The following is a 26,257-nucleotide window of genomic DNA, read 5'->3' as shown; positions in this document are numbered from 1 at the left end:
GTATAAAGGCAGAGAGAGGTAGCTGTTTAATACGGTCTTTGGACATGTCATATATAATTTCTTTTCATCACACTGTTCATCCATGCTCGATAAACTACTATCTTCCATATATTAACCCGTCTGTTGTCGAGTTACGCAGACTATAGTGACCGAATCAAGAAACAAGTCCGATACCATCGATCTACCCCAGTCCCTGCAGCCGAACCGCAAAAGTTGCAAAGATGCGATTTGACAGTCGAGGTCCACGGTTTTTCTTTTTCCAACCTTCACTAGAGCTTCTAGAGTGCTGTTGTGGGCCTTCCGCTGCTACGCCGCTGCTCTACTATCTTGAAGATGGATATTAGATCGTGAGTGAGGTTGAGGTTACTATCAATGTCTGCCACTGTCAGTGATCGCGTTCTGATTCTGCAGCTGCCACTGCGAGTTGGCACTGGCAGTCGCCAAGGTGAGGCTATATATTCTCTTGTACCCTTTCATCCGCTCTTCTTCTTTTCCTCCTCTCTTTACTTTCATCCCGACTTCCAATCATCTCAACTCTTCACCTTCAACCATACATCATCACATCAACACATCAGAGTAAGAGATTATACTTACTATCTTCTCAAAAGAACCTATCTGACTTCTCCAAAAAGATCTACTCAACAGACAACACCTCAACCATGATTTCTTTCATGCTCGTTCTAAGCTTCTCAATGGCTCTGGTCTCAGCCAACTCGACCACTGACGCCATCACTTGCGCCAAGGGCGCACACCTCATCGTTGCTCGTGGTAGCCTTGAGCCAGAGGGACCCGGTGCGATGGGTGTCCTCGCGGAGGAGATCATCAAGTTGATCCCCGGCTCGGACATGGAGGCTCTCGTGTATCCCGCCCTCTACAATGAGTACGTCGAGTCTCAAACCAAGGGCGTCCGCACTATGAACTCCGTGATCAACAACTACGTGAAGAACTGTCCCGACACAGACTTGATCCTCATGGGTTACTCGCAGGCAAGTACTCACCCTCACCTTAGTAAAGTACCATGCTAATGATTTTCAGGGAGCCCATGTCACTATGGACACCATGTGCGGCGCCAGCTCGGACGGCTTCCCTGGTACTCTCTCCCAGCCTGGGTACATCACCGACAATGGTAAGATACTCTCACTCAGGACATACTTGAAAGGTTGCTAACATTTGACAGTGGTGGCCATCATTGCCATGGGCGATCCGAGTCTCACCGAGGGCCAGCCCTTCCTTGTCGGAACCAGTGAGGGCAGTGGTGTAAGTCTTGACTGATAAGCATATCATGAGCACAGCTGACATATCCCAGATCTTTCCACGCAACCTTCCCATCGGCTGCGATAGTATCGCTAGCAAGACCGTTTCCATCTGCGACAAAGGCGATCCATACTGCGAGGCCGGCGGCAAGGATCTCTCCGTTCACTTGAGCTACATCAAGAACTACGGAGAGTTCACTGTCGGCCACGTCGTCAAGGCGTGGAAGTCTCGTAACTAAGATCACTTGGATACAGTTTTGAGATTGGAGTTTGGGAGTAGGCCAGATCGTTTTCGGATTGATGCGCAAAGAGTGCTTTGGAAACACCACCAGCCAAAGATGCTGAGTTTGACTACTGAGAGATACTGGATTGCTCTCACGAATAAAGACACTTTTGCGGCATTACTGCTATCTTGTGTGGTGTGAATAAATTGCCTAATCTCTAAACTTGCGATAAAAAATCGAAAATCTCTCAGTCTACAGTCTTTGTCGTCTTATCATTAGAAACGAAGGAAATTAAAAAAAAAACATCCATCTAGGGTATCATGCGATGCGTAGCTGTAACCAAACTTTAACCCCGTAAGCGTAACCATAATCCATATCCATATCCATGCTGTGCTGTGTCGTGTCGTGCCGTGTCGTACTGTGCCGCCGTAATTCCCCAAACTCCAAATCATTCCCATGTCACGCAGTCTCATTCATCGCATCTCGTCTTAATACCATCCCTCGTTGGGAATGCTCCATCCCGCCTTTGCAAATAGAGGCACCGATTCTGGATAAGATAGTGTGAAGGGCAGCCAGAAGGTCTCCCTGGTCAGGTGAGGTATCCTCTCAGGGCGCAGCGCATGCTCAGGCAATCTGCACTGGATGATTCTCTTGAGGATCCAGATCATCTCGTGGGCCAGATTCTCCTGCCTGTCGCGGTCCGAGTGCTTGAGCTCATTAACATAGGTCCTCGCAAGCTCATCAGCCAGCCCCGCTAGCGACAACATGGAGACGGGGTTGCTGCCGGCGGTGCCTATTTTTAGGGCATGCATCTCGTTGAAATCGTAGGGAAACCTCACGCGGATCTGCTGGACGATGCCGTCCGAGGTCGCGACGCCCCAGACGTGTCGCTGCCGCGGGATGGGGATCATGCCCTGCGCCTTGGCCCAGCACTTTTGGTTCTCGCGCGTGTGCTCGGGACACACGATGCTCACTCTGTACGGCCTCGCCTCGTAGCCGTAGTAGACCATGGCCGCGAGACCGCTAACGGCGTAGGGGATGTGGCTGAAGCGCTGTGCTATCATGTCGACTACCTCTGACACGGCCTCGCGGTTCATTGAGCGGTCGTCGGAGAGGAAGATGGCTTCGTTGCTCCCCTGGTCCTGATCCTGATCCTGATCCTGATCCTGATCCTGATCCTGATCCTGTTGGTAGAGAGTATGTCTACCATGCTTCTTCTGGTTCAGCTGCTTTGACGCGTTCAGTCGGGTATCAACAGCATTGCTGCGTTTATGTTTCTGATTGTGGCCCTCCCTTTGCAGGGATGTATCCTCTGATGGAGTCCGCCGTTGGCCTCTTGCTTGTGGGGGACGTTGACGTGGAGCCACAGGCAGAGGCTTCAGTTGCTCACTAAGACGATACTGCTGCCCGCCTGACGCGTGTTGATCCTTGTGACTCTTTTTCCTTTTTGCCTCACGTTCACCCCTAGAAAAATCATTGTCTCCGTAACCATTAGTGCCGTGGCAATGGCTGCAATAAGTTCGCTTCTTGGGTAGCCCAAATGGATTCCTCCTTTCCCTTTTGTGTCGCCCTCGATTTCGGTCTGGTAGGGGACACTCTCCTCTAACTGATTCTCTACGGACATCAGGATCTGATTCAGAGTCAGAATACCTATCCGACGCAAACCAGCCGCGCAGGATTGAACGTAGACTTGTTCGAGAGCTCATGGTAGCCTGAACAAGTCTACAGCTCTCTCAAGAGCAGGAGAAGAGTAAAAACTCACCTGCTTTTATAGATATCAAATCTGAGTATGCGCTCTTATAAGAGAAGTTACTGAACTGCTTTAAAGATATTCGGCGATGGCGAGCTGCTTCTGGTGTCTGTTGTTGTCTTTGTTCCAAGTGTGACTCTAGATTAGACAAGCAATAGCTGAAAGCCGAAATATGCAGTTTGTCAATATGAGCGCAGTTTTCAAAAAGTGAATTAAAAAGCGGAAGAGAATTTGCGCATCTTTCGCCTTTATAGAAACGTCAACACCCTTGTTCTACGCACGAGTAACTGTGTTCAAAACATAATACCCAGAACTCACGGCGCTCACAGCGTATGAACACCAACGGCGATCATTCCGCACATCAACTCACGGAACAAAAAGGTACACGCGGAATTAATTCATGCATGCTATCATGCTAACCTTGTGCAATAATTCGTGACATGGCTAGGTCTCTAAATCTTCCGTCCCGACCGCCAACGCCCATTAATCTTACAAGTCCATCCCGTGGCCTCGTTATTTCTTGTTAAAGGTATTCATTTCCTCGCGCTTATAACTCCTCTTCCACGTCCATTTGTTCACCATTCACTTGCCCCTTGGACCCTGCTTGGCCCTCCTTCCTGGGCATGGTGGCCTCCTTGTCGATCATTTGTCTCGACACAGATACAATGTTGTCCTCAATGAGCTCCTGGCCAACATCCTCGAGATGCTTCTTGGGATCCAACTTGCCAACGTAGCGAGTCTTGAGCTGATCCTTAGTCAGCTCAGTCTCCTCCTTTACGCGCTTCTCATAACCATCCGCCAATGAGACCAGCTGTTGCAGTCTGTCCTTGTTCTTGCAACCCTCGTGTCGGAAGTCGTCCATCTCCAGAGCTTCGGTCCAAACGTGCTTGTGCAGGTTCATGAGCATGTTCTCTTCGAGCGCGGTCTTGCGGTAGTTGATTCCAATCGAGTAGTAGTGTCGGTTCAAGCCGTGGATGAGAGCCTGGATTGAAGGCTTGTTGAGGTGGCCCAAGTTGCTAGTGCTCTGTCGAGGTTCTTGTCCGAGCATCAAGAGCTGGGGGTTGATGAGTCGGAAAGCGTCAATGACGACTTTGCCCTTCACGGACTGGATAGGATCAATGACGACGGCAACGGCGCGGGGGTTCAGCTGCTCGAACGACTGCTGTGTGTTGATATCAACAGAAGAAAGCCAGCAGCCGAATCCAGGATGCGAGTGGTACCATCCGACAACCGACTCGGGTCTGTTCAGTCCGTTAGGTAGTGATAACAAATGAGGGACTGTAATCAACTAACCTTCCTGTTTGCCTAAGCATGTCCATCATCTTGGTCTGGAAAACGGGGTCGACAGCCTCGACACTAACACCGGTACCGCTCTGAGGCATGGCAAACACATCCATAACCTTGACGGTGAAGTCATCCACAAACTCGCCAAGCATCAGACCCATGACTTCCATGGGCACACCTGCGCGACCGTGTCGAAGCATTTTAAGTAGGGCAAGGGAGGAGATATAGACTGTTTCGGAGTTATCAATCAGATTTGTGTTGTCCTACAGTCGTCAAGGTCAGCAAAGCTCAGAACTGCAAAGCACACCCCATTAGGGAGCTCATATGAAGGAGATGATAGCTTACAGTGCCATGTGCAGCTCCTCCAAGGCCCATTCCACCGCCACCAAGTAAACTCCTGAAGCGCTCCATGATGTCGACGGTGTGTTGAAAGGTTTAAGGATAAACTGCGGGTAGAGTAATTCGTCGACAAAAATAGCGTGCGGGTGTTGATGTTTGATGGTGGGCGGTGATGGAGGGTTGGCGTTGCTATGATCGGAGCTTGGTAAGGTAATTGACGTTGACGCCAGCCCGGCAGCCTGGGAGCCACAGCTGAGAAGCTTAGTCAAGTCACGTGCACGAGCTTAGTGGCTCTCTGTGGCGTATCTTATGCGAGGGACTCAAATTGTGGCTTGCATCAATTAAAACGGAGCGCTTCAATATTTATTCCGGTGTAAACGGGAGACTTTCAAGCTCCGGGGATATGCTTCGCATCAGCCAGTGGTAAGTGGTTCTGCCCATGTAACTTTACATACTTACACCCAAAGATTCTTCTCGAAAGCTTGTCACATCCTACCAAACTCTTGCCTAAACTTATCCCTCGATCATGCTGAGCTCTCCCTGAGCAATTTCCTATCGAAATACCCATCCCAGATCCTTTTATTTCGAGCGCAAATTTGATCTAACCCTTTCTTTTACACCCGCTTTCCGAGATTCGCGACTCCACGAGTAGCCGCAGTCATGGGCGACGATATACGTGTCGAGCTCGGCTCGGTTGCGCTCAATGGCTCATCCCCCAAGAAGGTCGCTTACTTTTACGATTCCGACATTGGTAACTATGCCTATGTTACTGGTCATCCTATGAAGCCTCATCGCATTCGGCTGGCGCATAGCTTGATTATGCAGTACAACCTCTACCAGAAGATGGAGATATACGTGAGTCCATTCTTGATCCCCCAACCAACTTTTGGAGTCACTGAGTTTGGGATATCATACTGACAAATCCCAGCGCGCAAAACCTGCGACCCGAGGCGAGATGACCCAATTCCATACCGACGACTACATCGATTTCCTACAAAAGGTCACACCAGACAACATGGACAGCTTTATGAGAGAGCAAGGAAAATACAACGTCGGTGATGATTGCCCCGTGTTCGATGGTCTATTTGAGTTCTGTGGTATCAGTGCAGGTGGTAGCATGGAGGGTGCCGCGCGACTGAATCGCCAAAAGTGCGACATCGCCATCAACTGGGCTGGTGGTCTTCACCACGCCAAGAAGTGCGAGGCCAGTGGTTTCTGCTACGTCAACGGTATGTCTCTCCCAGATATCTCAGGTATCACGATCTAACCCAGTATCTAGACATTGTCCTCGGTATTCTCGAACTCCTCCGATTCAAAAAGCGGGTCCTCTACATCGATATTGATGTGCATCATGGCGATGGTGTTGAGGAGGCTTTCTACACCACCGACCGTGTCATGACCGTTTCTTTCCACAAGTACGGAGAGTACTTCCCCGGCACTGGTGAACTTCGGGACACCGGTATTGGACAAGGAAAAAACTATGCTGTCAACTTTCCTCTCCGAGATGGTATCACCGATGTGTCCTACAGGTCAATCTTCCAGCCTGTCATTGAGAATGTCATGAAGTACTACCAGCCCGAGGCTGTTGTTCTTCAATGCGGTGGTGACAGTCTGTCTGGCGATCGACTTGGTTGCTTCAATCTGAGCATGGACGGCCACGCCAACTGTGTCAACTATGTCAAGAGCTTTAATCTCCCTACTCTTGTTCTCGGTGGAGGTGGCTACACAATGCGCAACGTCGCTCGAACTTGGGCCTTTGAGACCGGTGTTCTTGTGGGCAAGGAGATGGACCGAACCCTGCCCTACAATGAATACTACGAAGTAAGTTATCTGATCCTGTGTTGACAAGCCCCCACTAACGTGGTACAGTACTATGCTCCCGATTTTGAGCTGAATGTGCGATCCTCTAACATGGAGAACTCCAACAGTCGAGAGTACCTTGAGAAGATTACTTCTTCAGTCATCGACAACCTTCGACAAACAGGACCTGCTCCTTCAGTACAGTTGCAAGACGTCCCCCGAAAGCCCTTTGGCGGCATGACTGATGAGGAGGAGGCCGAGTTGGACGACCTAGATGAGGATGAGAACAAGGATGTTCGCATGACCGAACATCGTTGGGACAAGCATGTTGAACACGACAACGAGTTCGAAGCCAGTGACGACGATGAGTTGGCTCAGGCGCATGGTGCCACGCGCCAGAATGGCAACAAGCGCACCTTTACCGACTATCGCAAGGGGGAAATGGAAATCGATAATGCCGATGCTCCTCCAGCCAAGGTAACCAACGGTGCGTCCGCTGACGAACCTGCTGAGGAGCAAGCTGGCGAGGATGCTCACGATGTGAATGACGATACTATCGACGACATCTCAGCTTCGGCCCCAGCCGAGAAGGAAGCTCCACCCAAGGAGAGCGAGAAGCCTGACGAGACCGCCAAGGAACCTGAAGCTAGTAAAGTGGACGGAGACGGTGATGTTGGCATGGAGGACTCAGCGGCTCCAGAGGAGACAACAATCAAGAAGGAAGAGGTCGAGCCTGAGGCACCTGCGGAGCCTTCAGCGCCTACTGAAAAGGCTTCAAAGGACGAGCCTGTTGCCCAAGAGGCCGCCGATACCGCTACGAAGGAGCCCACCACAGAACCTAAAAGCACTGAAGAGACCTCAGATAAGCCTGCAGTAGCAACTGAGAAGGCTCGGAGCGAACAACCCGACGATGCTATGGACGTCGATACGGAGAAGGATAAGCCAGAGCCAGCTGTCGAGAAGAGCAAGAGCCCTGTAAACTAGGGGCTTCTGGGCAAAGCCCTCTTGATTTCTTAGGAGATAATTTCACGTTACAAGAACAAGCTCATGCCACGTGCACCTTTGCATGGAAGCAACCGGCCTACGACACTCAACAAGTGAGGAGACGAAAGCCTTGCATGTGAAGGAAACATGTGGCCTGCAGTCAGGCGTTCCAGGCGCAGGGGTAAAGACGATACGAAGGGCCAAGCATCGAATTGTACAAGAAGGAGGAATTTCAAGGTTCGGTCACACATAATTGTGATGCTTTCTTTATTATGATGTTTGATGGTTGTACTGAGTAGTTTGTCACTAAAGCGAAAGAATTTCTTTAAACACTACAAGTCACGATATCTTGAGCTTGAGCATGAGTGACATGGGTGAATCTCAATCTTATTGAAGCATGATTCTTAGTGGTGATGATAAGGTGTGTTTGGTGCGGAGTGACAAACCAAGTAACTTTGGACTGAGCACACAATTCAGTTCCTCACGTAACTCGACTACTGCTCTCATTATTCCTCCTCGTTTCTCTCCTATTGTAAAGCGTCTCTCCACGGATATGTCCTAAAGTCTACTTGGTCTCAGCATGGACATCGGTCTGACTCTCAGGCGGGCTTCCCCCTTCACCTTTCTCGGGTGACTCATCGGCCAAAGGCTCAGTTGAGCTCGGTGGAAGACCCATAGTTTGTGGGTGATTCTGTAGCGAACACATCATATTCAAAAATGCTTCATCCTGACTCCAGGGACAGTGGCGCTTGAGAAAGTTGTAGCGTTCGATTGCTCTGGCGTGTGAGGCGAGCTCCGGGCTCAAGTGCGCGAATCTGTCGCACATGGCTGGTGACATTGCGGAAGGAGTGTCCTCTTGTGTGTCTTTTCTTGTGCCTTGTGTGTTTGTTTCATTTGCTGAGGGGTCGGCGCTTGGAGTACCACTCTTTGAAGCGTCATCATTCGAGATAGCTTCGTTGAGGTGGCTCCCAAACATGTGGCCAAACTCGGCCATGAAGGCCGTGACCTCTTGATCGATTTCTTCTCTTTCGGCGGCTGAAAGCATTTTGAGGATAGCTTGTATATTATTTTCAAGGAATTGGTTCATGTGATACTAAAGTCGGGTTGGCTTGATGTTGCGTTTCGTGAGGTTCGGCAGTGATACTACAGTTGGAAAGTGTCAAAGACGTAATGTTTTCGAGGAAAGGGATGGGATATAGCAATGGCGAAATAGAAAGGAGTATTGCTCTTGGTATATAGTTAGATTGGTGAACTCTTTATATGGATGCTCATTCGATGAGTTGATACGGCCTTTCACGATCCTAGAGTTTATTTATGAGATCATGGAAGCCTAAACCTTCGCATTCAGTGGCATTTTCGCGGCCGTGGCGAGTTTTTTTGAAGAGTTAAAACATATTCAATGTCAGACTTCATGGTACATTATTTATCCTTTGGTGTTGTGTCGGATTGCTAGACTGTCAGGTATTTGTGATGTTGGTGTCATTATTTGAGCACAGGAGAATGCGCACTTGGCAGACCCGAGCAGAATGTATAAGTGGAATAGATGTGTAAAGGTATATGCGATCATGAAGCTATTTTATAACGATCTCAATATTTGTCTGTGTCAGGTCTCATCTGGGGAGAACCGGCAGTCAATGGCTGTCACGTATACAACTGGTTTCTGACTTGAATTATCCTTTATAGTTTCAGGACTTCAGACGACATTACATGGCTTTAGATAGAATTCCACATGATTCATATAAGCTCAAGCGAGAGACCCTTGATCAGAGCACAAAACAATGTTACTATCGCACACATGTCAGCTCACAACTCTAAAGATATTCAAACTCTCATGACAATAAGGGTCTAGGGTGGCTGAAGGTATTCATGAATGGTGGGGGACCGAGACAATGATAAGATACCCCACATTCCGCGGGCACTGCCGACATTCCGCCGGGTCGACTCACAGGCCGGGAAGGTGCCTAACCTATTGTTCAGTAATAAAGTAGCAGGGTAGGGGACGAGCTACACTTTAGCGTCGACTGCGGGGGACCTCGAAAAATAATTATTTCCAACCTAACCCAGCCGCTTCTACTCCAAGAGAAGCCCATCGTCATCCGTCTTCTCTCTCACATTCTCTTACTCGCCACTCGCTATCTTATGTCAATGTAGCATCAAATATAATCAGATCTTTGACTCTTGTTACCAAATCCTCCCTCCTACGACAATTCCATCCCTCTTGTCGCATCCTCGCTTGACTCACAATGCCCACCCCCGCGCCCGCCGAGGGCGACGCCGCGACGGCCAAGCTCGGCGTCTGGAAGCAGGCCCTCTACGATCGATGTCGCGAGTCTGGAACGGACATGTTCTCCCAGGATGATCTGTTGCGCCTCGATGTCATTCCAAACCGAGACCTCATGCTGCTCGCCCGTGTCGTTCAATCCCTCACAGATGACAAGCTTTTCATCACCATGCGCGAGGCCTCGGGCCAAGTGCTATGGAAATGGCGCGACTCTGAAGAAGCCCACAAGTGCGAAGAACCACCTCTGGAACACTACATCAAGCTCTCGGCTGACAATTGGCTAGGTATAAGCAGTGCTCGACCGACGAACAGGTCATGGTTTACTCTCTCATCGACGACTCGGGCGGCGACGGTATCTGGTCGCAGACGCTACAGAAGCGACTGAACATGCACGACTCGGTCCTCAAGAACGCACTCAAGCAACTCCAGACAAAGGGTCTAATTGCGCCCTTCAAGAATGTCGAGCACCCGAACAAAAAAATGTTCATCAAGGCTTCTATACGGCCCAGCGATAGAGCTACCGGCGGCCCGTGGTACACCGATCAGAACTTTGATGAGGCCTTTATTGAAGACCTACAGCGAGTTGTATATGATTTTATCAAGCGTCAGAGCAGCTATCACAGCACACACGGGGGAGGTGCTGCGCGGACGCAAGTTCCCAAGAAAGGTGTCGTGAAAGGTGGCGTGGAAAGGGGCAAGAAGCGAGATGCTAGTCACATAGATGAGCCCCCAGCGAAAGCCACCAAGATTTCTCCCACGGCGGCCGTGAAAAAGGACGCCCTACTTCCTCTTCCTGCTGGATACACAGGCTATCCGACCGTACGCGACATCGCTCGTCTCCTCTCCTCAAGCGGCATCACTCATAACACCATCCTTTCCGAGCACGACGTACAGAAGCTTGTCGACGTACTTGTCTGGGACAACCTCGTCGAGTCGGTCAAAGTTGCTGGGAAGGTTGGCTACCGCGTATCTCGCATTGCCAAGCAGTCTCTAGAGAGCTGGGCTGGTCGAGATGATCCTACAGGCCGTGAAGGCGGCCCCGAGCCTATTATCAGTGCCTTCACCGAAGCTCCCTGCGGCCGTTGTCCCGTGTTCGAGATCTGCGAAGAGGGTGGCCCTGTAGGTCCCAATAACTGTGAATATTTCAAAAGGTGGCTGGGCGTTGAATAGAGCACGAGTGCAGATTTTGCATGTCGATACGATAAGTATGGATTATTGATACCTGCTTTTTCTGATGGAGAACGGAGTTATGGTCTGGAAGAAGGCTTTTTGTTTCTAGGGATAACAGCAAAGGCGTAGAAGGACAAGCGATGGCTATTTAGAATGCAGCCAAGCGTAAACGATCGCAGCGATGATCAATCAATTTTACCAAGTAGAGGAATAAGCTGTCGAGCGGTATTTCAAGAATCCATCATTCACAGCATGATAGAATCAAGTGACAATGCGTATGGGGTTAATGGTTGACATTTCTCATCAGCTAAGCTAGTCTTTTATGCCAGCTTGCGAAAATCCAGCTATTTAGTGCTAGTCCTCATTCGGTCAGTTTTGTAATGTGCTCCCAAATCCCATCCCTTTGCCTTGTCCTTAGTGATAGCTTTCTACAGCTCACCACAGTCGACAATGGTGGCACGCTTCTGGTACTTGACAGCACCACTGCCGGAGCCGGTAGCCTCAAGAGCCTTGACAACGTTCATGGACTCCTCGTCAGCGACCTCGCCGAAAACGACGTGGCGGCCGTTGAGCCAAGAGGTGACAACAGTGGTGATGAAGAACTGAGAGCCGTTGCTGGAAACACTGTTAGTCTAATTGAATTTGTAGCCGAGTGGAAGTGCTTACGTGTTGGGGCCGGCGTTGGCCATGGACAGCAGACCGGGGCGGTCGTGGGTGAGCTTGAAGTTCTCGTCGGCGAACTTCTCACCATAGATGGATTTTCCACCAGTGCCCTTGATCGTGTTAGTATGCACCTGGGAGGTTTGGGTTGACAAAAACGTACATTGCCACGGGTGAAGTCACCACCCTGGAGCATGAAGTCGGGGATGATTCGGTGGAAAGAAGAGCCCTTGTAGCCGAAGCCCTTCTCGCCAGTGCAGAGAGCACGGAAGTTCTCAGCGGTCTTGGGGACCTCCTTGTCGTAGAGGTTGAAGTTGATGCGACCACGCTGGTCTGGAGAGAAGGAATGTTAGTATTGATGCAACAACACGCGGAGCTCAAGCTGTGAACTGATGATGCGAGATGATGACGAATACTGTGCATGCAGATCCAAATGCCGCAAACATCAGACGATCGTGCATCTCTCGAGGTATCGAGCCGGAGGGTAGGATAGCTGAAGATGCAGCTTGCCGTCTCGGATCGCTGGGACGATGGCATCGGAGAGGAATCAATACTTACTCTGAATGTCACGGGTAGCATTGCCGTTATGGAGGATGGGGCCCTCCCACTCAATATCGAAGAAACTGATCAGAGTTAGCTGATGCCTACATCAATGCGATGATTGGTGAAGAAAGGGATGACTTACACCTTGTTACCCATGACTGCGGATGAAGCTGAGAAGAATCTAACGGATCTGATTGTGTTGGAGAGTTGAGGAAGAGAGGAAGAAGTTCTCGCTGCAGAGAAGCAGTTATGGCGGGGTAGGAGGGGCTTGAAGAGGGAGGGTCTCATTTTGAGGAAGCTGGAGGGGCAAAGTGTTAGCGTGGGCCGTTGAAGCCAATCGAAGCGTGTAGAAAGTGTGAAAGAGTGGGACAGTTGGCCAGGAGTAGATCACGTGAAGTGATCCTGAGAGCTCTCTCTCGTTGTTTTGCTGCCCGCTAGACCATGAGGTCACCGTGGTGGCTATGGCCACAGTGGGGCGGGGGAGGGGGAGCTTTGCAACAGCTAAGGTTCTGGCTCTGTTGATCAATGATGAATCCATCAATACCTGCTTGTTATTGCAAGCAAGCGAGAGCTGACGAGCATTTTGCATTGCCCCTGGTTCTCAATGGCATGGCTCTGACCGCCATTACCTGCTGCCATGCCATGCCAGACATTGCAAATAGCGCAAGCACACGCATCGAGAAACAACAAGACCACATTGGACTGTGCTGTGGACTCAATGGCTGGCTCTGGCTTGCTCGCTCTCCCGTCAAAGCTTCAACGGGGCTATCCTTGGAGCTGATGGAGGTTGCCCGGGCCACGTCAAGCAAGCAACGTATCGTATCGTGCTGGACTCACACACTCCTCTCTGGTCTGTCTGGCTGCAGCAAGTCTTGTACTGTACTGTAGTACGTACATACATGGCCCCTCAAACCACCAGTCCAGAGAGACGCGTCGAGTCAGTGGCCCGACATGCCCGAAGTGCAGCAGACTTTTGCCAAAGCACCACCCCCATTGGAGGGGACGTGGGATACGGCCACCCCGGTGGATTGCATGGGCCCTCCACCTCGAGTCTCATGTAATGTACCAGTATCCAGTCCATTAATCAACCCGTGGGCAGAAGTGACCATTCCGATGCATTTTGAACCGTCAGACGCCGGGAAAAGAAGCTCCCCTCCCTCCGCAGGACCGGGTAGGACAGGGGCAACCAGACCAGCACCAGGCAAGCTCAAGCTGGCAGTGAGGAACAAAGGCGAGAAGAAGCCGACAATACCGGTATTGGGCCGATCAGCTGGCTTACCCAAGATCCCAATCCGGGTCAGAATAATACCATTGACCCAAGAAAGGTGCTCAGATGGCCAATGTTTGCCTCAAGGGCGTCTTGCTTCTCCCCTCTTTGTAGCGTGCACTACAGCTTGAGCTTCCCCAGACCTCTCTGTGGTAGAACAAAGGCAAACGCGGCAGGGGAAACAACTGAACTTGCACGTACCTTGAAGACTAAAACACTTGGGGAATTGGCTTGACAGTACAGAAGATGCAGATTTAGATCGATAGAATTACAGAAAACTGGTGATGTACGTGCTGAGGTTGGTCTTTTGGACTGATCTCGAGAAAGGGAAGATAAAAGTTTGGACCAGCTTGACGTCTGGTATCCAATTCTAGCGCCGTGACTGGCCCTCTCGGGCCCTGTTCAGGCCTGAAGTCTAAGGTTGTATGGCGGGGACTTAAAAGGTTCCCATCCATGGAAGTCTCCAGATGAGTTAAACCTGCTAGAAGCTCGGTTTCTGGTTCTACAACTGTAACATCCATATGACAACTAGAGGACAGGAGATGCTGGAAATTCAATTGTACCTCAGGCCAGTCACATAAGCCCCGAATGAATGCTCAACTTCATAATCTCTATATCATCATACAGGAATGTTGACAGTATCACGTGATCAGACATGATCCATGCTGACGTTGGGCTCTGGGAAATGTCCAAGTGTCCACCATGGCAATAGCGTAGCAAGGGGCATCTTGAACTCCAGATAATACTCCATTCAATTCCATTACGAATCCCCTCAGGAGCATCATCAACGGCTCCGCGTCTTTTGCGCCGATCTTTCGACTTTTCTGCTGGCTTTCGTCTTCTTGGACCAATTCACCATGGATATTAACGATTTGAAGAACACGGTCTCCAACCTGACCTTGTATGACCTCAAGGCAGGCTTTCGGAAGGCACAGAATGGTACCCCCTTTTAGCGACCACCTAATGCGCGTCATAAGTCGCTGACGATGTCCAGCTGTTATGAACTTTACCGAGATGGAGGCCAAGGTTGGTTGAGCTATGCGCGACAACAGACCGGGACATTGTCGACTTACCCATCTTCAGGTGCGAGAAGCAACGAATAACGAGCCATGGGGTGCTTCATCGACCCTTATGCAAGAGATTGCCAATGGAACATTCAACTAGTACGCTCGCCATTTCGAACCGTATCCAAGACCAACTTTGCTGACCATGAGCCAGCCAAACCCTTAACGAGATTATGCCTATGATCTACCGTCGCTTCACCGAGAAGGCTGCCGAGGAGTGGCGTCAGATCTACAAGGCCCTCCAATTACTCGAGTTTCTTATCAAGCACGGTTCCGAGCGCGTTATCGACGATGCTAGAGGCCACATCTCGCTCCTCAAGATGCTGCGCCAATTTCACTTTATTGATCAGAACGGAAAGGACCAGGGCATCAACGTGCGCAACCGAGCCAAGGAGTTGGCCGATCTTCTTAGTGACGTGGATCGTATCCGGACCGAGCGCAAGAAGGCACGTGCGACCAAGAACAAGTACACTGGAGTTGAGGGTGGTGCGACCTTTGGAGGTGGTTTCTCAAGCGGTAGCTCTGGCCGTTACGGTGGTTTTGGCAGTGAGAGCGCTGGCTACGGTGGTGGTGGTAGCAGCGGTGGCCCTGGCAACTATGGCGGATACTCTGGTGGTGTTTATGGCGATGGCGGTGGCTTTGGAGGTCAGTCTGATGACTGGCGAGGCGATGGCGCTGCCAGCCGATCCGAGCGATTTGAGGAATACGACGAGTTCGACGAGGGTGAGAGACCAGCCGCCAGCTCATCAAGAGCTGCCGCCAAGCGACCCGAGCGCACTCCTGTTAAGAAAGCCGCTGAGCCTCCCAAGAAGAAGGAACCCGAGGTTGATCTTTTCTCCTTCGATGACCCTGCGCCAGCGTCTTCTGCAGCACCAGCGTTGGCCCCAAGCAACACTGCCGCCGCTCCTGCGCAAGACGACGACGACGAGTTCGACGACTTCCAGTCAGCTACCCCAGCTCAAGCAGCACCATCCAACAACTTTATGCAAAGCCCTGCTGTGACATCGACGGCCTCCTCAACCGCCCAGTTTGTTGCTCCCCAACCTCAATCGGCTCCTCAGCAAGCTGACATTAGCCACATGGTTAGTATGGCGTCCATCTCGCCTGCACCAAGTGCCTCAGGAACTCCCGGGCCCAACTATTCTGCCTTCAGCATCCCTGCTGCCCCTGCGGCACAGGCTCCCAAGCCTGCTGCCTTCCAGCAGACTGGACCTAACTACTTCAGCTCTGTCCAAGCACAGACAGCAAAGACACCAACAACATCTGCCTTCTCAGGCATGGGAAGCGCCTCCAACGTTGCGCCCAGCGGCCCTACCACTATGGCTAACATGAAGCCCGTCACTAGCTCATCAGCCAAGCCAGCACCCGCTGCCGGTGGAGATGCCTTTGGAGCTCTCTGGGGCAAGGCCAGTGGAGGTGTCAAGAAGCCAGAGACACCCAAGACTGGACCCGCAATGGGCCAACTTGCCAAGGAGAAGAGCAGTGCTGGAATCTGGGGAGCCCCAGCAGCTCCATCTTCCAGCGGCAGTGCTCCTCCCAAGACCGGCGGGTCTGCCATGGACGATCTCCTTGGTTAAGCTTATGTGCTAAATCTATCTTGAGAATGGTGGATCATAACCTGGAACTGAAACGACGGCTGGGGCACTAATGCCTCTGTTGGTTGTGTGGGCTTGAGAATGTACAGAATAATAAGCAGTGGGACAGCATGTTTGTATTCATGATAGGATCCTAGATAGGCGTCTGGCGCAACAAAATGAACTGACATGTCATGTCGCTCTATTTTCAGCCAATTTGGCGTGGCCCCTATGGTAGGCCACCAGCATTCGATCGATTATGCTGTATCAGGTGAAACACAACCAACAACGGATTCACGACGATCATTATGAGCCACACAAGATGAGATCAACAGCCGAGATCGATCCTGGACCGGATCAGTCGCCGTTGCAGTAGGACGACTATCCCGGAATAACTTGCTACAGTGGACTCATAATCTTCACCCACGCAATCTCGCCGTGTACGCGACCTCATTCTAAACAAAGGAGCCTCATCCGGGCCAACGAACCGTATTTCCCCAAGAACGACTCTCACCCAATCATGGCCATGTCGATGTTTTCTGAAACACCAGCCGCTCTCTTCCCTGCGCGGCTATTGCTATTCATCCAACATCCCTGCTCGTCTAAGCGCCGCCACAACGTTAAGCCTCTGGAGCCTCATTGGCCGACAAAACCTAACGCCCAGGAACAGCAAGAATATTGCTGTATCATGTTGTTGAACTGGCAGGGTTGAGATGGTCGTCTGTGGGAGAGCGTGAAGCGCGATGGCGGCTGGTAGTAGGCGGTTGCTGTAATTGGAAACGAGGCTAGACAAGGTCCTACCCATGAACTGAGTGTGTTATTCTTGTATCTCGGAGAGGTTTGTTGACTTTGGATTTGTGTATAAAGACACGGAGTATCGGGCTGGTTGAGATATCCTTTTCTCTCCATCAAACAACTTAGACAGCAAACACTCCAATCTCTCTCTTTTCCTTTTGTCTCTTTTCCTTAGTTTCCTTTGTCCTCTCTTGGGTTTTCCTTCTTACTCACGACCAGACGAATCTCATAACGAATTCCCTTTCTTTTACAAGTCCATCTCTCGCCTCTTCTTTGGGCGGGCCGTTCACTTAGACAAAATAACTTCCTCACCCCCCTCCATCCCTTTCTACGCCAAAAACTTTCCTTTGCGCACAGCTGGCTCGTCGCGCCCTCGTCTCTCTCTAAACACAGAATCAGCTGGAAACCTCATGCCCAAGATGCAGCCTGCTCTCGGAGCCCTCGGGCACACCTGGACTGCCATGCGAGCCATGGAGTTCATCTCTCTGATCACGATCATTGGACTGACTGCCAACTTCATTGGTGAGATGGTCAACGCTGATTATGCCGCGCCTTCTGCCTTGATTGGAACACTGGTTGTTGTAAGTTGACTGGTATATGTGCTGTGAGCGAAGGGCGACGGACTAACATGATACAGGCCTGCATCTCGACCCTTTACATCGCTATCTCTTACATCCTCTACTGGGATGGCATGCTTCCTCTCCTCCTCTCGACTGGTGCCGATATCATGCTTCTCGTTGCATGCATCGTGGTCGCATGCACTGTCGGCAAGCCCGTCAGCTATCTCTCATGCCCCAAGTTTCCCTCGGACGGCAACACGGCCAACTTTGTCAACTCCCTCTTCCACAACGTATACCACTCCCGTGGCAACACTTTCGCCTGGGTCGACCCTGACAAGGCTTCGTGCTACCAGATCAAGTCCATCTGGGGCCTCAGCATTGCCCTCTGCGTGCTGTTCGCCTTCTCCGCCATCACCTCCGGATGCCTCTGGAAGCGAACAAAGGGTGCCTCTCGCCCTGCTCCCAAGGATATCGAGGGTTGAGGGTGCGGCCGTGAGGGGCAGGTCAACGCCCTGGGCATCAGCCTAGGACCGCATGTGATGGCCCAGGAGCGAAGTCTGGGGACCATGGCCATGGCGAAGCGGTTCGACAGCGACTCTTCTGATGCTGAGAGCGCACGCCAGCCGTGGTGTGCCCCGCCCCCCACGGCGCCTGTCCGAGTAAAGAGAAAGGAAGTACCACAGCCTCTGCAACATCTTCCTCCTTTGCCTCCAGTACCGGTATCACCGGGACGTATGAACGATAATGGACCAAAGAGTCCTCTTGAGAGGGTCTGGTCGAAGCGCAAGACTCTGCTAGAGCGAGTAGAGGGTTGGTGGGATCTTGATCTGCTCGAGAAGAGACAAACACTCTTCGGCGGTAAAAGAGTTCAGGGGTAATCGTGCTTTTAGAATATAATAGATTGGACGCTTTACTTTGCTTGTCGGTTTACGGAAATGAATGTTTGGGAACACCTGGGTAATGTCTACTGGCTAGATCGGCTTCATCATCAGAAAATGAATAAAAATGGGATTTGGGTTGACATGGATTGTTTAACCACAAACCGCTGTACCAACGTACCTTATGATCCATGGCCCCTGGCCAGAATAACTGTTGCTGAGAGAACACGAAACAGATAAACAAAAAAATGTGTGAAGATAAGACAGAGTATAAAAGCAAGGTGCCGCTTCAAATGGAGTTATCTTGAATTGCAGTAAAAAGGGATGGCACTTGAGAACAAGACACGAAATGCCAATTCATATGTTCTTCCTGAAATGACGGAAACTTAGCAAGTCCCTTTCACAGTAGAAGGTGAGGTAAAGCAATATTCATATCCTGAGCCAATCAACGAACTCACTCCCCAGGGTATCAAATCAGCAAAACTCCGTGTCCCAGAATCTGAAGGCACTTGGCCACATCCCAACTCTCATCAATCTGATCTCGTCTTGACCACACCTTCTCCATAACTTCAAGCGCCTCTCTGATTGTGCCGAATACACTGACCGGGCCCAACCGCTCCACCATTGCGCGGTATCTATCCTCGTCTTCAGGGGGCGAAAGGCAGCCTGCAATACAAAAGGGCCACACCAGAGTTCGGAGGCAGACATTGGGTGGAAGGGTCGTCAGGAGTTCTGTCATGCGGGAAACGGAGGCTTGTATCTCTGGGCAAGACGGTTGCCAGCCGGATATAACGACGTGGAGGTATGTAAGAGCTGCTTGGAGCCAGATCATGTTATTGACCGCAAGGCCAGGGGCTTGTTTAGTATCAACACCGTAGCCGTAATTTTGAGTAGGGTTTGCCACAACGCTTATTACGGGATCGAAGAAGGGGCCGGATGCTTGGATCTGCGCTTCAATGACACTGAGCCCCCCCTTGAGGGCGTCTTCCATGATTTTGCCTCGCTGAACCAATTCGTTTATTGATAACGAGTTTTTCTTCTTCTGCTCCTTCTTCCAAGCATCCAGCGCCGCAATGTCACCAATGATCTGCACGACCCAGTTGTTGAGACCAACATAATCTTCCATGAAGAGTGAGCCCGAGATCCGAACTTCTTGTGGGTTAGTGTAAGTTTTGCAGCTGGGCATAATGTTATCTTGGTACTTCTGAAGGCGTGGTGCCTGCTCGAGTGTAATGCTGGATATGACATCGATGTAGAGGACATTAGCTGTAAAGAAGCGAAGGGCAGCTTGATTAGTGCTAAAGGGTCTTCGGATACCCATCTCTGGCGGTGGCCAACGGTAGCTGTAGAGAGCCTCCAATGTCTCGCCCCATTTCTCCGACTGCGGAAGGATCTGTTGAAACATGGTAATAGCGGCATCGAGGTGCATCTTCCAGTGGTCCTTGTTACTCGTTGAAACCTCAAAGATGAGCATTTGTAGGATAGCTTGTAGAACAAGGAGGCGATCTCGGACGCCGGCGCAGGATACCTTATGGTTGACAGCGGTCATCTCGCGCTGTAGTTCCCTCAAACCCATCTCAAGTTGAGACTGTAATTGATGAACCATTCGGTTTGTGCACTCCTGATGCTCGACTGCGCCATTGGCCATGACGATGCTGAAGAAGTACGAAGTAAGGGACACAGCTGTATGCCAGACGGACTTGTTGCTTTGGAGCACGTCGAGTACCCAGCCACGACCGCCTGCCAAGATGGGAGGGCGGTAGAAGGGGAAGAGATAAGGGAAGACGTAGTCGAGGTAAATCATGATGAAATGAATCTCGGTACTGGCGCCAGTTGAGCTACTGGAATCTTCAGCCGGGACAACGAAGTGACTGTGCCATGGCATATCCGGGGGGGAGGCGCCGCTGGTGTTGCTAGAAGCAGGTGTCGACCCAAACTCGTGGCCCGAAGCAGGATCCGTGTCTGATGCAGCGGACATGGCAGCGTCATGAGGCTGCTGTTGGTTTTGGCCCTCATTCTGTAGTGTGACGTTGCGAGTGCCGGCTTCAAGCATCTCCATATACTTGCGATCGCGACGCTGGCTGGCCTGCTTCTTGACCTGAGCCTTGATCTTCTCAGCCATGGCCTTCTGCTTTGGTCCACCATCCATCCATTCTGGCTTTTCTTCATCGAAGAAACAACTGATCTCGAGAGCGCCACACGAATCACAGACAGGACGCTTCTCATCACATTTCTTGCGGCGGAGACGACAGGTCCAGCAGCCAGCGTTGGAGCGCACCTTTGACGACATGAGATGGCGAAACATGATGGCTACCTAGTGAGCCTCTGTAGTAAAGACTTGATGGAAGAGCAATCAGTCCAGTATCAGTACAAGTGAGTCGTGGTGGTGCTAGAGATGAAGATGGAGATGGAAATGGAGATGGAGATGGGAGTGTGATTAATAAAGCTGTTGCATTTGATCAAAGTTGCGAGTTTGGTCGAGACTCGAACGGGGGGCTGCTCCATTGGGTTAGTAGGACAACCCCATGTTGAGGATCGACAGGTTAACGCCAATCGAAATTGGGGGGACATCCACTTCCTCGCCAAGATAATTTGTCAGCCAATTCATCTTTGATTGATAACTAACTTAGGTACCTACCAACTGACAGACAAGAAACAGGAGACGTATGTAAATGTCCCGTTTAGTCTTAGACTGGGATGATGTCGTCAAAATGACACCTGCTTCCCAGATCAAGTCAAGCAAGCCTCTTGTAAAGGCCTCGGGGAGCAAGAAAATATCAGACTTTGATACAGGGTGTCAAAATAAACTCAGCAAACGTATCCCAAACTCAGCAAACGTATCCTAAACTCATGCAAATGTATCCTAAACTCATGCTACCTACCTAGTAGTTTACCCAAGTCTTTTTGTAATTCATTTAGGATCAAGGTCCCAACAAGGCTGCTGGCTTACACACAACATGCATTGCTGTCATAAAAGAATCAACAAGAACCTCTTATTATGTACTAAGAAGCAATGTAAAATAAAGTGTAAAGAATGGATCCTCTCTACCAACTTGCAACTAAGCAATTCGTAAACCTCCTCCAGCATATTGTTGCCCATACTTCGATCCCTTCCCACGCTTCCTAAACATTACCAAAAACGATAGGCCGCTGGAAAACACGCTGGTAAACATTTGGTTTGTTGGCTTTGGCCACCGGATCTCGCCAGAACATTACATTACCAAAGAAATGACCGCTGAAGATACAGATGATGATGTAACCATTGAAGGAAACAGCCATTAGTATGAGGACATAGGTCATGACAAGCCGAAGCGTGCACAGTGAAGCCTCGATAATATGTTCCACGTAGCTGGGACAAAAAGGGGGAAGGCGGTTGGCGGCATCTTGACCATTGCCGGGGGCATTAGCGGGAGCAGGCTGAGCAGGCTGAGCAGGCTGAGCAGGCTGAGCAGGTTGAGCAGGTTGAGCAGGCTGAGCAGGTTGAGCGGCAGCAGGTTGACCATCGGCAGATTGACCACCACCAGGCTGAGCAGGCTGAGCAGCATCAACAGGTTGACCACCAGCAGATTGACCACCAGCAGATTGACCACCAGCAGATTGAGCATCAGCAGGTTGAGCGGCAGCAGGTTGAGCGGCAGCGGGTTGAGCAGCAGCGGGTTGAAGGGGGGCAAGTTCAATTCCATTAATGGGATCAAAGAATGCTTGAGGATTGCCGATGTTTCTGGCGAATAGGTGACGCTCCCATTCTCTAGAGGCACGACGTGCGAATTGAAGAAATACGGCCAAACCAAAGGCGGCGAGGCAGGTGGTGGCAAACAAGGCCCCGGAATCCATATACCACCCCTCGGAAATAAAGCAGACACCAATAGTGTTCCAGTTCCAAAGCATCTGGAAGAGGTGTTGTCAGCTGCGATGCTCGAGATGATGAGAAAGGGATGAAAGAACTTACAGGGTTTGTAAGGCAAGATCCAGACTCCCCAGAGCTGAAGTTGGCGGGGGCAGCTTCAGAAGTCGGAGGCATTGTAGCGGTGGGTAGATTGTGACTTGTGATTGTATGCATGTTGCAAAGCTATAGCAAAGTGATGTCTTTGTTGATCGTTTGATGGAATTTGATTGTTGAAGCAAGTGGATGATGATGGAGATGATGATGATGATGGAGAAGAAAAGCAAGGATGCAAGAAGAGAAGATATAGATCCTGCGACGAACGTGGAAAGTCCAAATGAATTCGTTAGCGAAGGAGCAAAAACAAGGAAGGTAGCTGCAGCAGTATCGACCTTCCCTCAACCACCACCTTCCACCTATATGCCACGGGCGACGAGATTACGCAAGGCACCTACGTTGCTAGAACTACCTAATGGCAGGGACAAGGATGTGCTCGGGGACCAAGAAAATATCGGACCTTGATACAGGCTATTAAAATAAACAAACTCAGTAAAAGGTATCCTAAACTTATGCTAAGTTACTCAAGTCTTTTTTATTGTTCAGGATCAAGGTCTTTAAGTGTTGAGTACAACGGACGAAAAGGGCGTGAGCGCAGACTTGGAAAGCGGTACAGTGGGTGAGAACCCGAGTCTGAGTGGCAGGTAGGTACAACTTTACTGAAGTTGGTGTTAGCCATTTTTGGTGGATCAGGAGAGACAAGTGAATGCCTGGCAGTCTTCGTTGCACGATTGGATATTTACACGGTTAACTTGACATCTGCAAGAAGAGACACAAATAATTATCGAGATGATGTGAGGTATATGCAGTAATGATTGTCTATGCTCCTCTTGTGAAGGGTGGGCAGGGATAAATATCATACGTCCTCAACACCAAATGATTACCTATCTACCGGCTCACAAGATCATCTTGGAACTTCGTGTGATAACATCAACCGATGCCTACCTAACCACCAGTGGCTAAGGTAAGGTAGGTATGCCATGTGGTAAAGGATTGCGTCATTTGACAGTGCGGCCTGACACTCCAGCGCCGGCCGATTCAGCTCCCATCGCCCCGCCCCTGAGGCATGGGCACTCTTCCACCAGATTCTACATAATGCTCGTAACCCCGGGAGACGGACTGACAGTAAACAATAGAAGACTATCTGCCTCCTGTGCATGGCGGTTTTGTGAATTATCGATTTGTGGTTGCACAATGCTCCAGTGTTTGCCCTGCCCTAGGCTTCCCAGCAAACGAGCCCACCAGTGAAATAAACAGTGGCTGCTGGCTCGATGTATTTGGTCTTGGGTGTCTGGGAGTGAGGTTGGCAAGAGTATGGGAGGGAGAGTGTACAGGAATGGATTTACCTAGTAGAACACGCCTATTTTGGGCTTGCTACACTGGGGTGTCCACGGGAGAAGGATATACAACACTGCTCAATTTTAGACTTCGAGCGCACTAAGCTGTGACTCAGGAGTATCAATAAGGTCAAACAGATTCTAGGGAATGTAGAAATATAGAAATGAAGTCATTCACGTTAGAGATGGTCAAGTTTGGGTATAGTTGATGTATTGTGCGAGTCTCGAAGAGACAGCCATGTTAAAACCACTTCATCTGCTGTAGTACTGGCACCCGTTCAAAACCATAGGCATCGCTCAAAATCCTCAAAGACCCTTCCTCGTCGTGACTTTCGTAAAGCTCATGAATTCGTTGGTCATCTGGGATTGATGGATTTAGATAAGGTTGGGGTTGGGGTTGCCAGTCGCGTCGTCGTCCTTAGCAGCACCGCCATCCCAGATACCACCCCCATCCGGGGTGGCGACGTCCTTACCAACAGTGGCGTGAGCAGCGTTGTAAGCCTGCTGACTCTGATGGAGTTCACGGGCCTCCTCAGGGGTGACCCCGAAGTTGGTTGTGCGAGGGAGCATGTGAGCTCCGTACACACTGCGACGAGCAGCAACCATAACATCCATCGAGCGTTCAATGCGGTGCTCTGTCCCCTCGCTGCTCAAACATAGGTTAGTTATGTCGTGAATGTATGACGAGAGAATTGGAGATAAACTTACACCCGCTGGACTTTAGCCAGACGCTCCTCATGTTTGGCAGTGGCTTTCGCGTCTTTCGCGAATCGTCGGCGGAGCTTCATCTTTGCCAAGAACTTGCGAACTTTGAATTTGATCTTCGCCATAGTACCCATGATGTAGTGAAAGTTGGAGATGGAAGGTATGCTAAGGGCAAATGTGAGATGCTGGAAGGGGAGACAAAGGAACGTGAAGTGAAGTGACCCGGAGGGAAACAACACAAAGAGAAGGGCGACATACCTTAGGAAAGAGCAAGTATAGATGTAACAGGAAGCAGACTTGAGTATGAAAGCGAGTAGGAGGTGTGTTTGACTGATTTGTGTTTGCGTTGCGACGGTCGTGAATGAGCGAGCGATGTTGACCTGAAGAAGAGAAAAGAAGTCTGCGGGGGAGAAAGGTTGGGTTTTTATAGCCAAAAGATCCAGCGAGTGATTGCAAGTTCAGCGGGCTCTTTCGAGCTTTAGGGCCATCAGTTTCTGGTGCAGCAGTTTCGCGGTTCTATTTCTGATATCAAAGGGGAGAGTATGGGAAGCTCAACTACGCACTCACTGATCCTGGGCCCAACTTTGCGATGCACGTTTCGAAAAAATTGGACAAGTTGCATCACTATGATGCCAAACTTCGCATCGAGTTTCATGGCTATATCTTTTATATCAAAGTTGTGAATATCAAAAAACCATGTTGCAGTTCCATGAAGCTATTCTCCCCTTTTTGGGTACTCTAGCGCACGTCCTGCTAGGTGGTTCCCTACCGGCCCGCACAAACAGTGGGACTCACGAGGGTGCGAGGCCGGGTACCTGACTAGGCCCCTTAGGGACGGGAGACTCGCGTGCCATGGTGGGTAGGGGTGGGCACAGGAATGCCACCAAGTGCCGTCTTGGCCTTGGGAGGTCGTGATGCCCGATGATCCTCGTTTACGGGATTAGTTCTTCAGGACTGGCTCTCCTTCAGCACACTCCGTCTCATCACGAACGTAACGATCGACTGCAGCCGCTGCATCTTCCTCGCCGTCGAGAACATCCAACCAATGTCCCTTCACACCCTCCTTCTCCAACACCAAGGCCATGACTCTCGCTGTTGATGCTCGAGTGGTCATGCCTCTGGCCTGCTTCGTCTGTCCCAAGAGCACTCCCCCTTCGTCTTTGTCGGTGAGACCGCCAGGGCGGACCGATACAGCGGTCAAGCCGTCTCTCTTCCTAGCCTCAGCAACGAGAGCTTCATCAGCGGCAGTCTTGGGCTCATAGTAAGGACCCAGGAAGGTTGAGTTGACCTTCTTCCAGCCTTCCCAGTCTTCAGCAGTCCACCAGGGAGCTTGCTCGCGTCGAGCGCCCAAGTAGGAGACCTGGACATGATGACTGACGGACTTGTTGGCGACCGAGGCCTTGATGAAGAAGATTGCAGCATCACGATCGATGCGGATGATCTATAAACACATCAGTTACACACAGCAACTCACAATCCATAAGAGAGCTTCTACCGTGTCTTGATCAGTTCCCCTTCCAGGGCCTGTTCACTGATCAGCGTACGCTTCTCGCAGCTACCGGGCGGAGATCCAACCCACCAGCGCTGAATACGACAGAGTCCGGCTTCACTTCGTCAAGAATAGCCGCGGCCTTCTCCTGACTATCAACTTTGATGAGATCATGGACCAGGATCTTGTGGTCTCCTGGTAAGCCCTCCGAGATCTTCTTCAGGTCATCGATCTGGTCAGGGTTGCGAATCAGACTCGTCACAGTCCAGGACTTCTTCAGCAGGATGACTGTGAGAAGCCTGCTAATCTTTCCATTGCCTCCGAGCACAAGAACGTGACGGTTGGAAGCCATTGCGTTTG

General features: G+C 50.6%; 14 protein-coding genes across 14 annotated transcripts; 6 read left to right on the top strand and 8 right to left on the bottom strand.

Moving 5' to 3' along the window:
• Nucleotides 1–659: 659 nt before the first annotated feature.
• Nucleotides 660–1,492, top strand: FMAN_01631 (uncharacterized protein; the record flags this gene model as incomplete). The annotated part of the gene is made up of 4 exons (XM_041821134.1): nt 660–986; nt 1,036–1,126; nt 1,178–1,257; nt 1,307–1,492. The coding sequence occupies 4 exons, from the start codon at nt 660–662 to the stop codon at nt 1,490–1,492; spliced, it is 684 nt and encodes a 227-aa protein (XP_041676973.1).
• Nucleotides 1,493–1,965: 473 nt separating this feature from the next.
• FMAN_16022 (uncharacterized protein) lies at nt 1,966–3,183 on the bottom strand (the record flags this gene model as incomplete). Its single annotated transcript, XM_041821123.1, has 1 exon — nt 1,966–3,183. One exon carries the CDS (start codon nt 3,181–3,183, stop codon nt 1,966–1,968), a length of 1,218 nt encoding a protein of 405 aa, XP_041676972.1.
• A 591-nt stretch (nt 3,184–3,774) lies between these two features.
• FMAN_01630 (putative multidrug resistance protein) lies at nt 3,775–4,922 on the bottom strand (the record flags this gene model as incomplete). Its single annotated transcript, XM_041821112.1, has 3 exons — nt 3,775–4,468; nt 4,521–4,774; nt 4,857–4,922. The coding sequence occupies 3 exons, from the start codon at nt 4,920–4,922 to the stop codon at nt 3,775–3,777; spliced, it is 1,014 nt and encodes a 337-aa protein (XP_041676971.1).
• Nucleotides 4,923–5,510: 588 nt separating this feature from the next.
• On the top strand, nt 5,511–7,634 carry FMAN_01629 (putative histone deacetylase RpdA; the record flags this gene model as incomplete). Its single annotated transcript, XM_041821101.1, has 4 exons — nt 5,511–5,705; nt 5,779–6,079; nt 6,130–6,671; nt 6,720–7,634. 4 exons carry the CDS (start codon nt 5,511–5,513, stop codon nt 7,632–7,634), a joined length of 1,953 nt encoding a protein of 650 aa, XP_041676970.1.
• Nucleotides 7,635–8,199: 565 nt separating this feature from the next.
• FMAN_01628 (uncharacterized protein) lies at nt 8,200–8,679 on the bottom strand (the record flags this gene model as incomplete). The annotated part of the gene is made up of 1 exon (XM_041821090.1): nt 8,200–8,679. One exon carries the CDS (start codon nt 8,677–8,679, stop codon nt 8,200–8,202), a length of 480 nt encoding a protein of 159 aa, XP_041676969.1.
• Nucleotides 8,680–9,877: 1,198 nt separating this feature from the next.
• FMAN_01627 (uncharacterized protein) lies at nt 9,878–11,085 on the top strand (the record flags this gene model as incomplete). The annotated part of the gene is made up of 2 exons (XM_041821079.1): nt 9,878–10,143; nt 10,200–11,085. The coding sequence occupies 2 exons, from the start codon at nt 9,878–9,880 to the stop codon at nt 11,083–11,085; spliced, it is 1,152 nt and encodes a 383-aa protein (XP_041676968.1).
• A 428-nt stretch (nt 11,086–11,513) lies between these two features.
• Nucleotides 11,514–12,576, bottom strand: FMAN_01626 (putative peptidylprolyl isomerase precursor, mitochondrial (cyclophilin B); the record flags this gene model as incomplete). Its single annotated transcript, XM_041821068.1, has 5 exons — nt 11,514–11,700; nt 11,752–11,858; nt 11,909–12,078; nt 12,304–12,368; nt 12,431–12,576. 5 exons carry the CDS (start codon nt 12,574–12,576, stop codon nt 11,514–11,516), a joined length of 675 nt encoding a protein of 224 aa, XP_041676967.1.
• Nucleotides 12,577–14,412: 1,836 nt separating this feature from the next.
• Nucleotides 14,413–16,196, top strand: FMAN_01625 (uncharacterized protein; the record flags this gene model as incomplete). Its single annotated transcript, XM_041821057.1, has 4 exons — nt 14,413–14,494; nt 14,550–14,581; nt 14,639–14,718; nt 14,774–16,196. The coding sequence occupies 4 exons, from the start codon at nt 14,413–14,415 to the stop codon at nt 16,194–16,196; spliced, it is 1,617 nt and encodes a 538-aa protein (XP_041676966.1).
• Nucleotides 16,197–17,407: 1,211 nt separating this feature from the next.
• Nucleotides 17,408–18,030, top strand: FMAN_01624 (uncharacterized protein; the record flags this gene model as incomplete). Its single annotated transcript, XM_041821046.1, has 2 exons — nt 17,408–17,569; nt 17,626–18,030. 2 exons carry the CDS (start codon nt 17,408–17,410, stop codon nt 18,028–18,030), a joined length of 567 nt encoding a protein of 188 aa, XP_041676965.1.
• An 84-nt stretch (nt 18,031–18,114) lies between these two features.
• Nucleotides 18,115–18,426, top strand: FMAN_01623 (uncharacterized protein; the record flags this gene model as incomplete). Its single annotated transcript, XM_041821033.1, has 1 exon — nt 18,115–18,426. The coding sequence occupies one exon, from the start codon at nt 18,115–18,117 to the stop codon at nt 18,424–18,426; it is 312 nt and encodes a 103-aa protein (XP_041676964.1).
• A 469-nt stretch (nt 18,427–18,895) lies between these two features.
• On the bottom strand, nt 18,896–20,731 carry FMAN_01622 (uncharacterized protein; the record flags this gene model as incomplete). Its single annotated transcript, XM_041821022.1, has 1 exon — nt 18,896–20,731. The coding sequence occupies one exon, from the start codon at nt 20,729–20,731 to the stop codon at nt 18,896–18,898; it is 1,836 nt and encodes a 611-aa protein (XP_041676963.1).
• An 818-nt stretch (nt 20,732–21,549) lies between these two features.
• Nucleotides 21,550–22,486, bottom strand: FMAN_01621 (uncharacterized protein; the record flags this gene model as incomplete). Its single annotated transcript, XM_041821011.1, has 2 exons — nt 21,550–22,314; nt 22,376–22,486. The coding sequence occupies 2 exons, from the start codon at nt 22,484–22,486 to the stop codon at nt 21,550–21,552; spliced, it is 876 nt and encodes a 291-aa protein (XP_041676962.1).
• Nucleotides 22,487–24,078: 1,592 nt separating this feature from the next.
• On the bottom strand, nt 24,079–24,533 carry FMAN_01620 (uncharacterized protein; the record flags this gene model as incomplete). The annotated part of the gene is made up of 2 exons (XM_041821000.1): nt 24,079–24,349; nt 24,412–24,533. 2 exons carry the CDS (start codon nt 24,531–24,533, stop codon nt 24,079–24,081), a joined length of 393 nt encoding a protein of 130 aa, XP_041676961.1.
• Nucleotides 24,534–25,348: 815 nt separating this feature from the next.
• On the bottom strand, nt 25,349–26,249 carry FMAN_01619 (uncharacterized protein; the record flags this gene model as incomplete). The annotated part of the gene is made up of 3 exons (XM_041820989.1): nt 25,349–25,849; nt 25,904–25,932; nt 25,988–26,249. The coding sequence occupies 3 exons, from the start codon at nt 26,247–26,249 to the stop codon at nt 25,349–25,351; spliced, it is 792 nt and encodes a 263-aa protein (XP_041676960.1).
• Nucleotides 26,250–26,257: the final 8 nt, after the last annotated feature.

Source organism: Fusarium mangiferae, assembly GCF_900044065.1.
Source record: "Fusarium mangiferae strain MRC7560 genome assembly, contig: FMAN_scaffold001, whole genome shotgun sequence".
In the NCBI taxonomy this organism is placed as follows: domain Eukaryota; kingdom Fungi; phylum Ascomycota; class Sordariomycetes; order Hypocreales; family Nectriaceae; genus Fusarium; species Fusarium mangiferae.
This window is presented reverse-complemented; position numbering and strand designations above follow the sequence as displayed.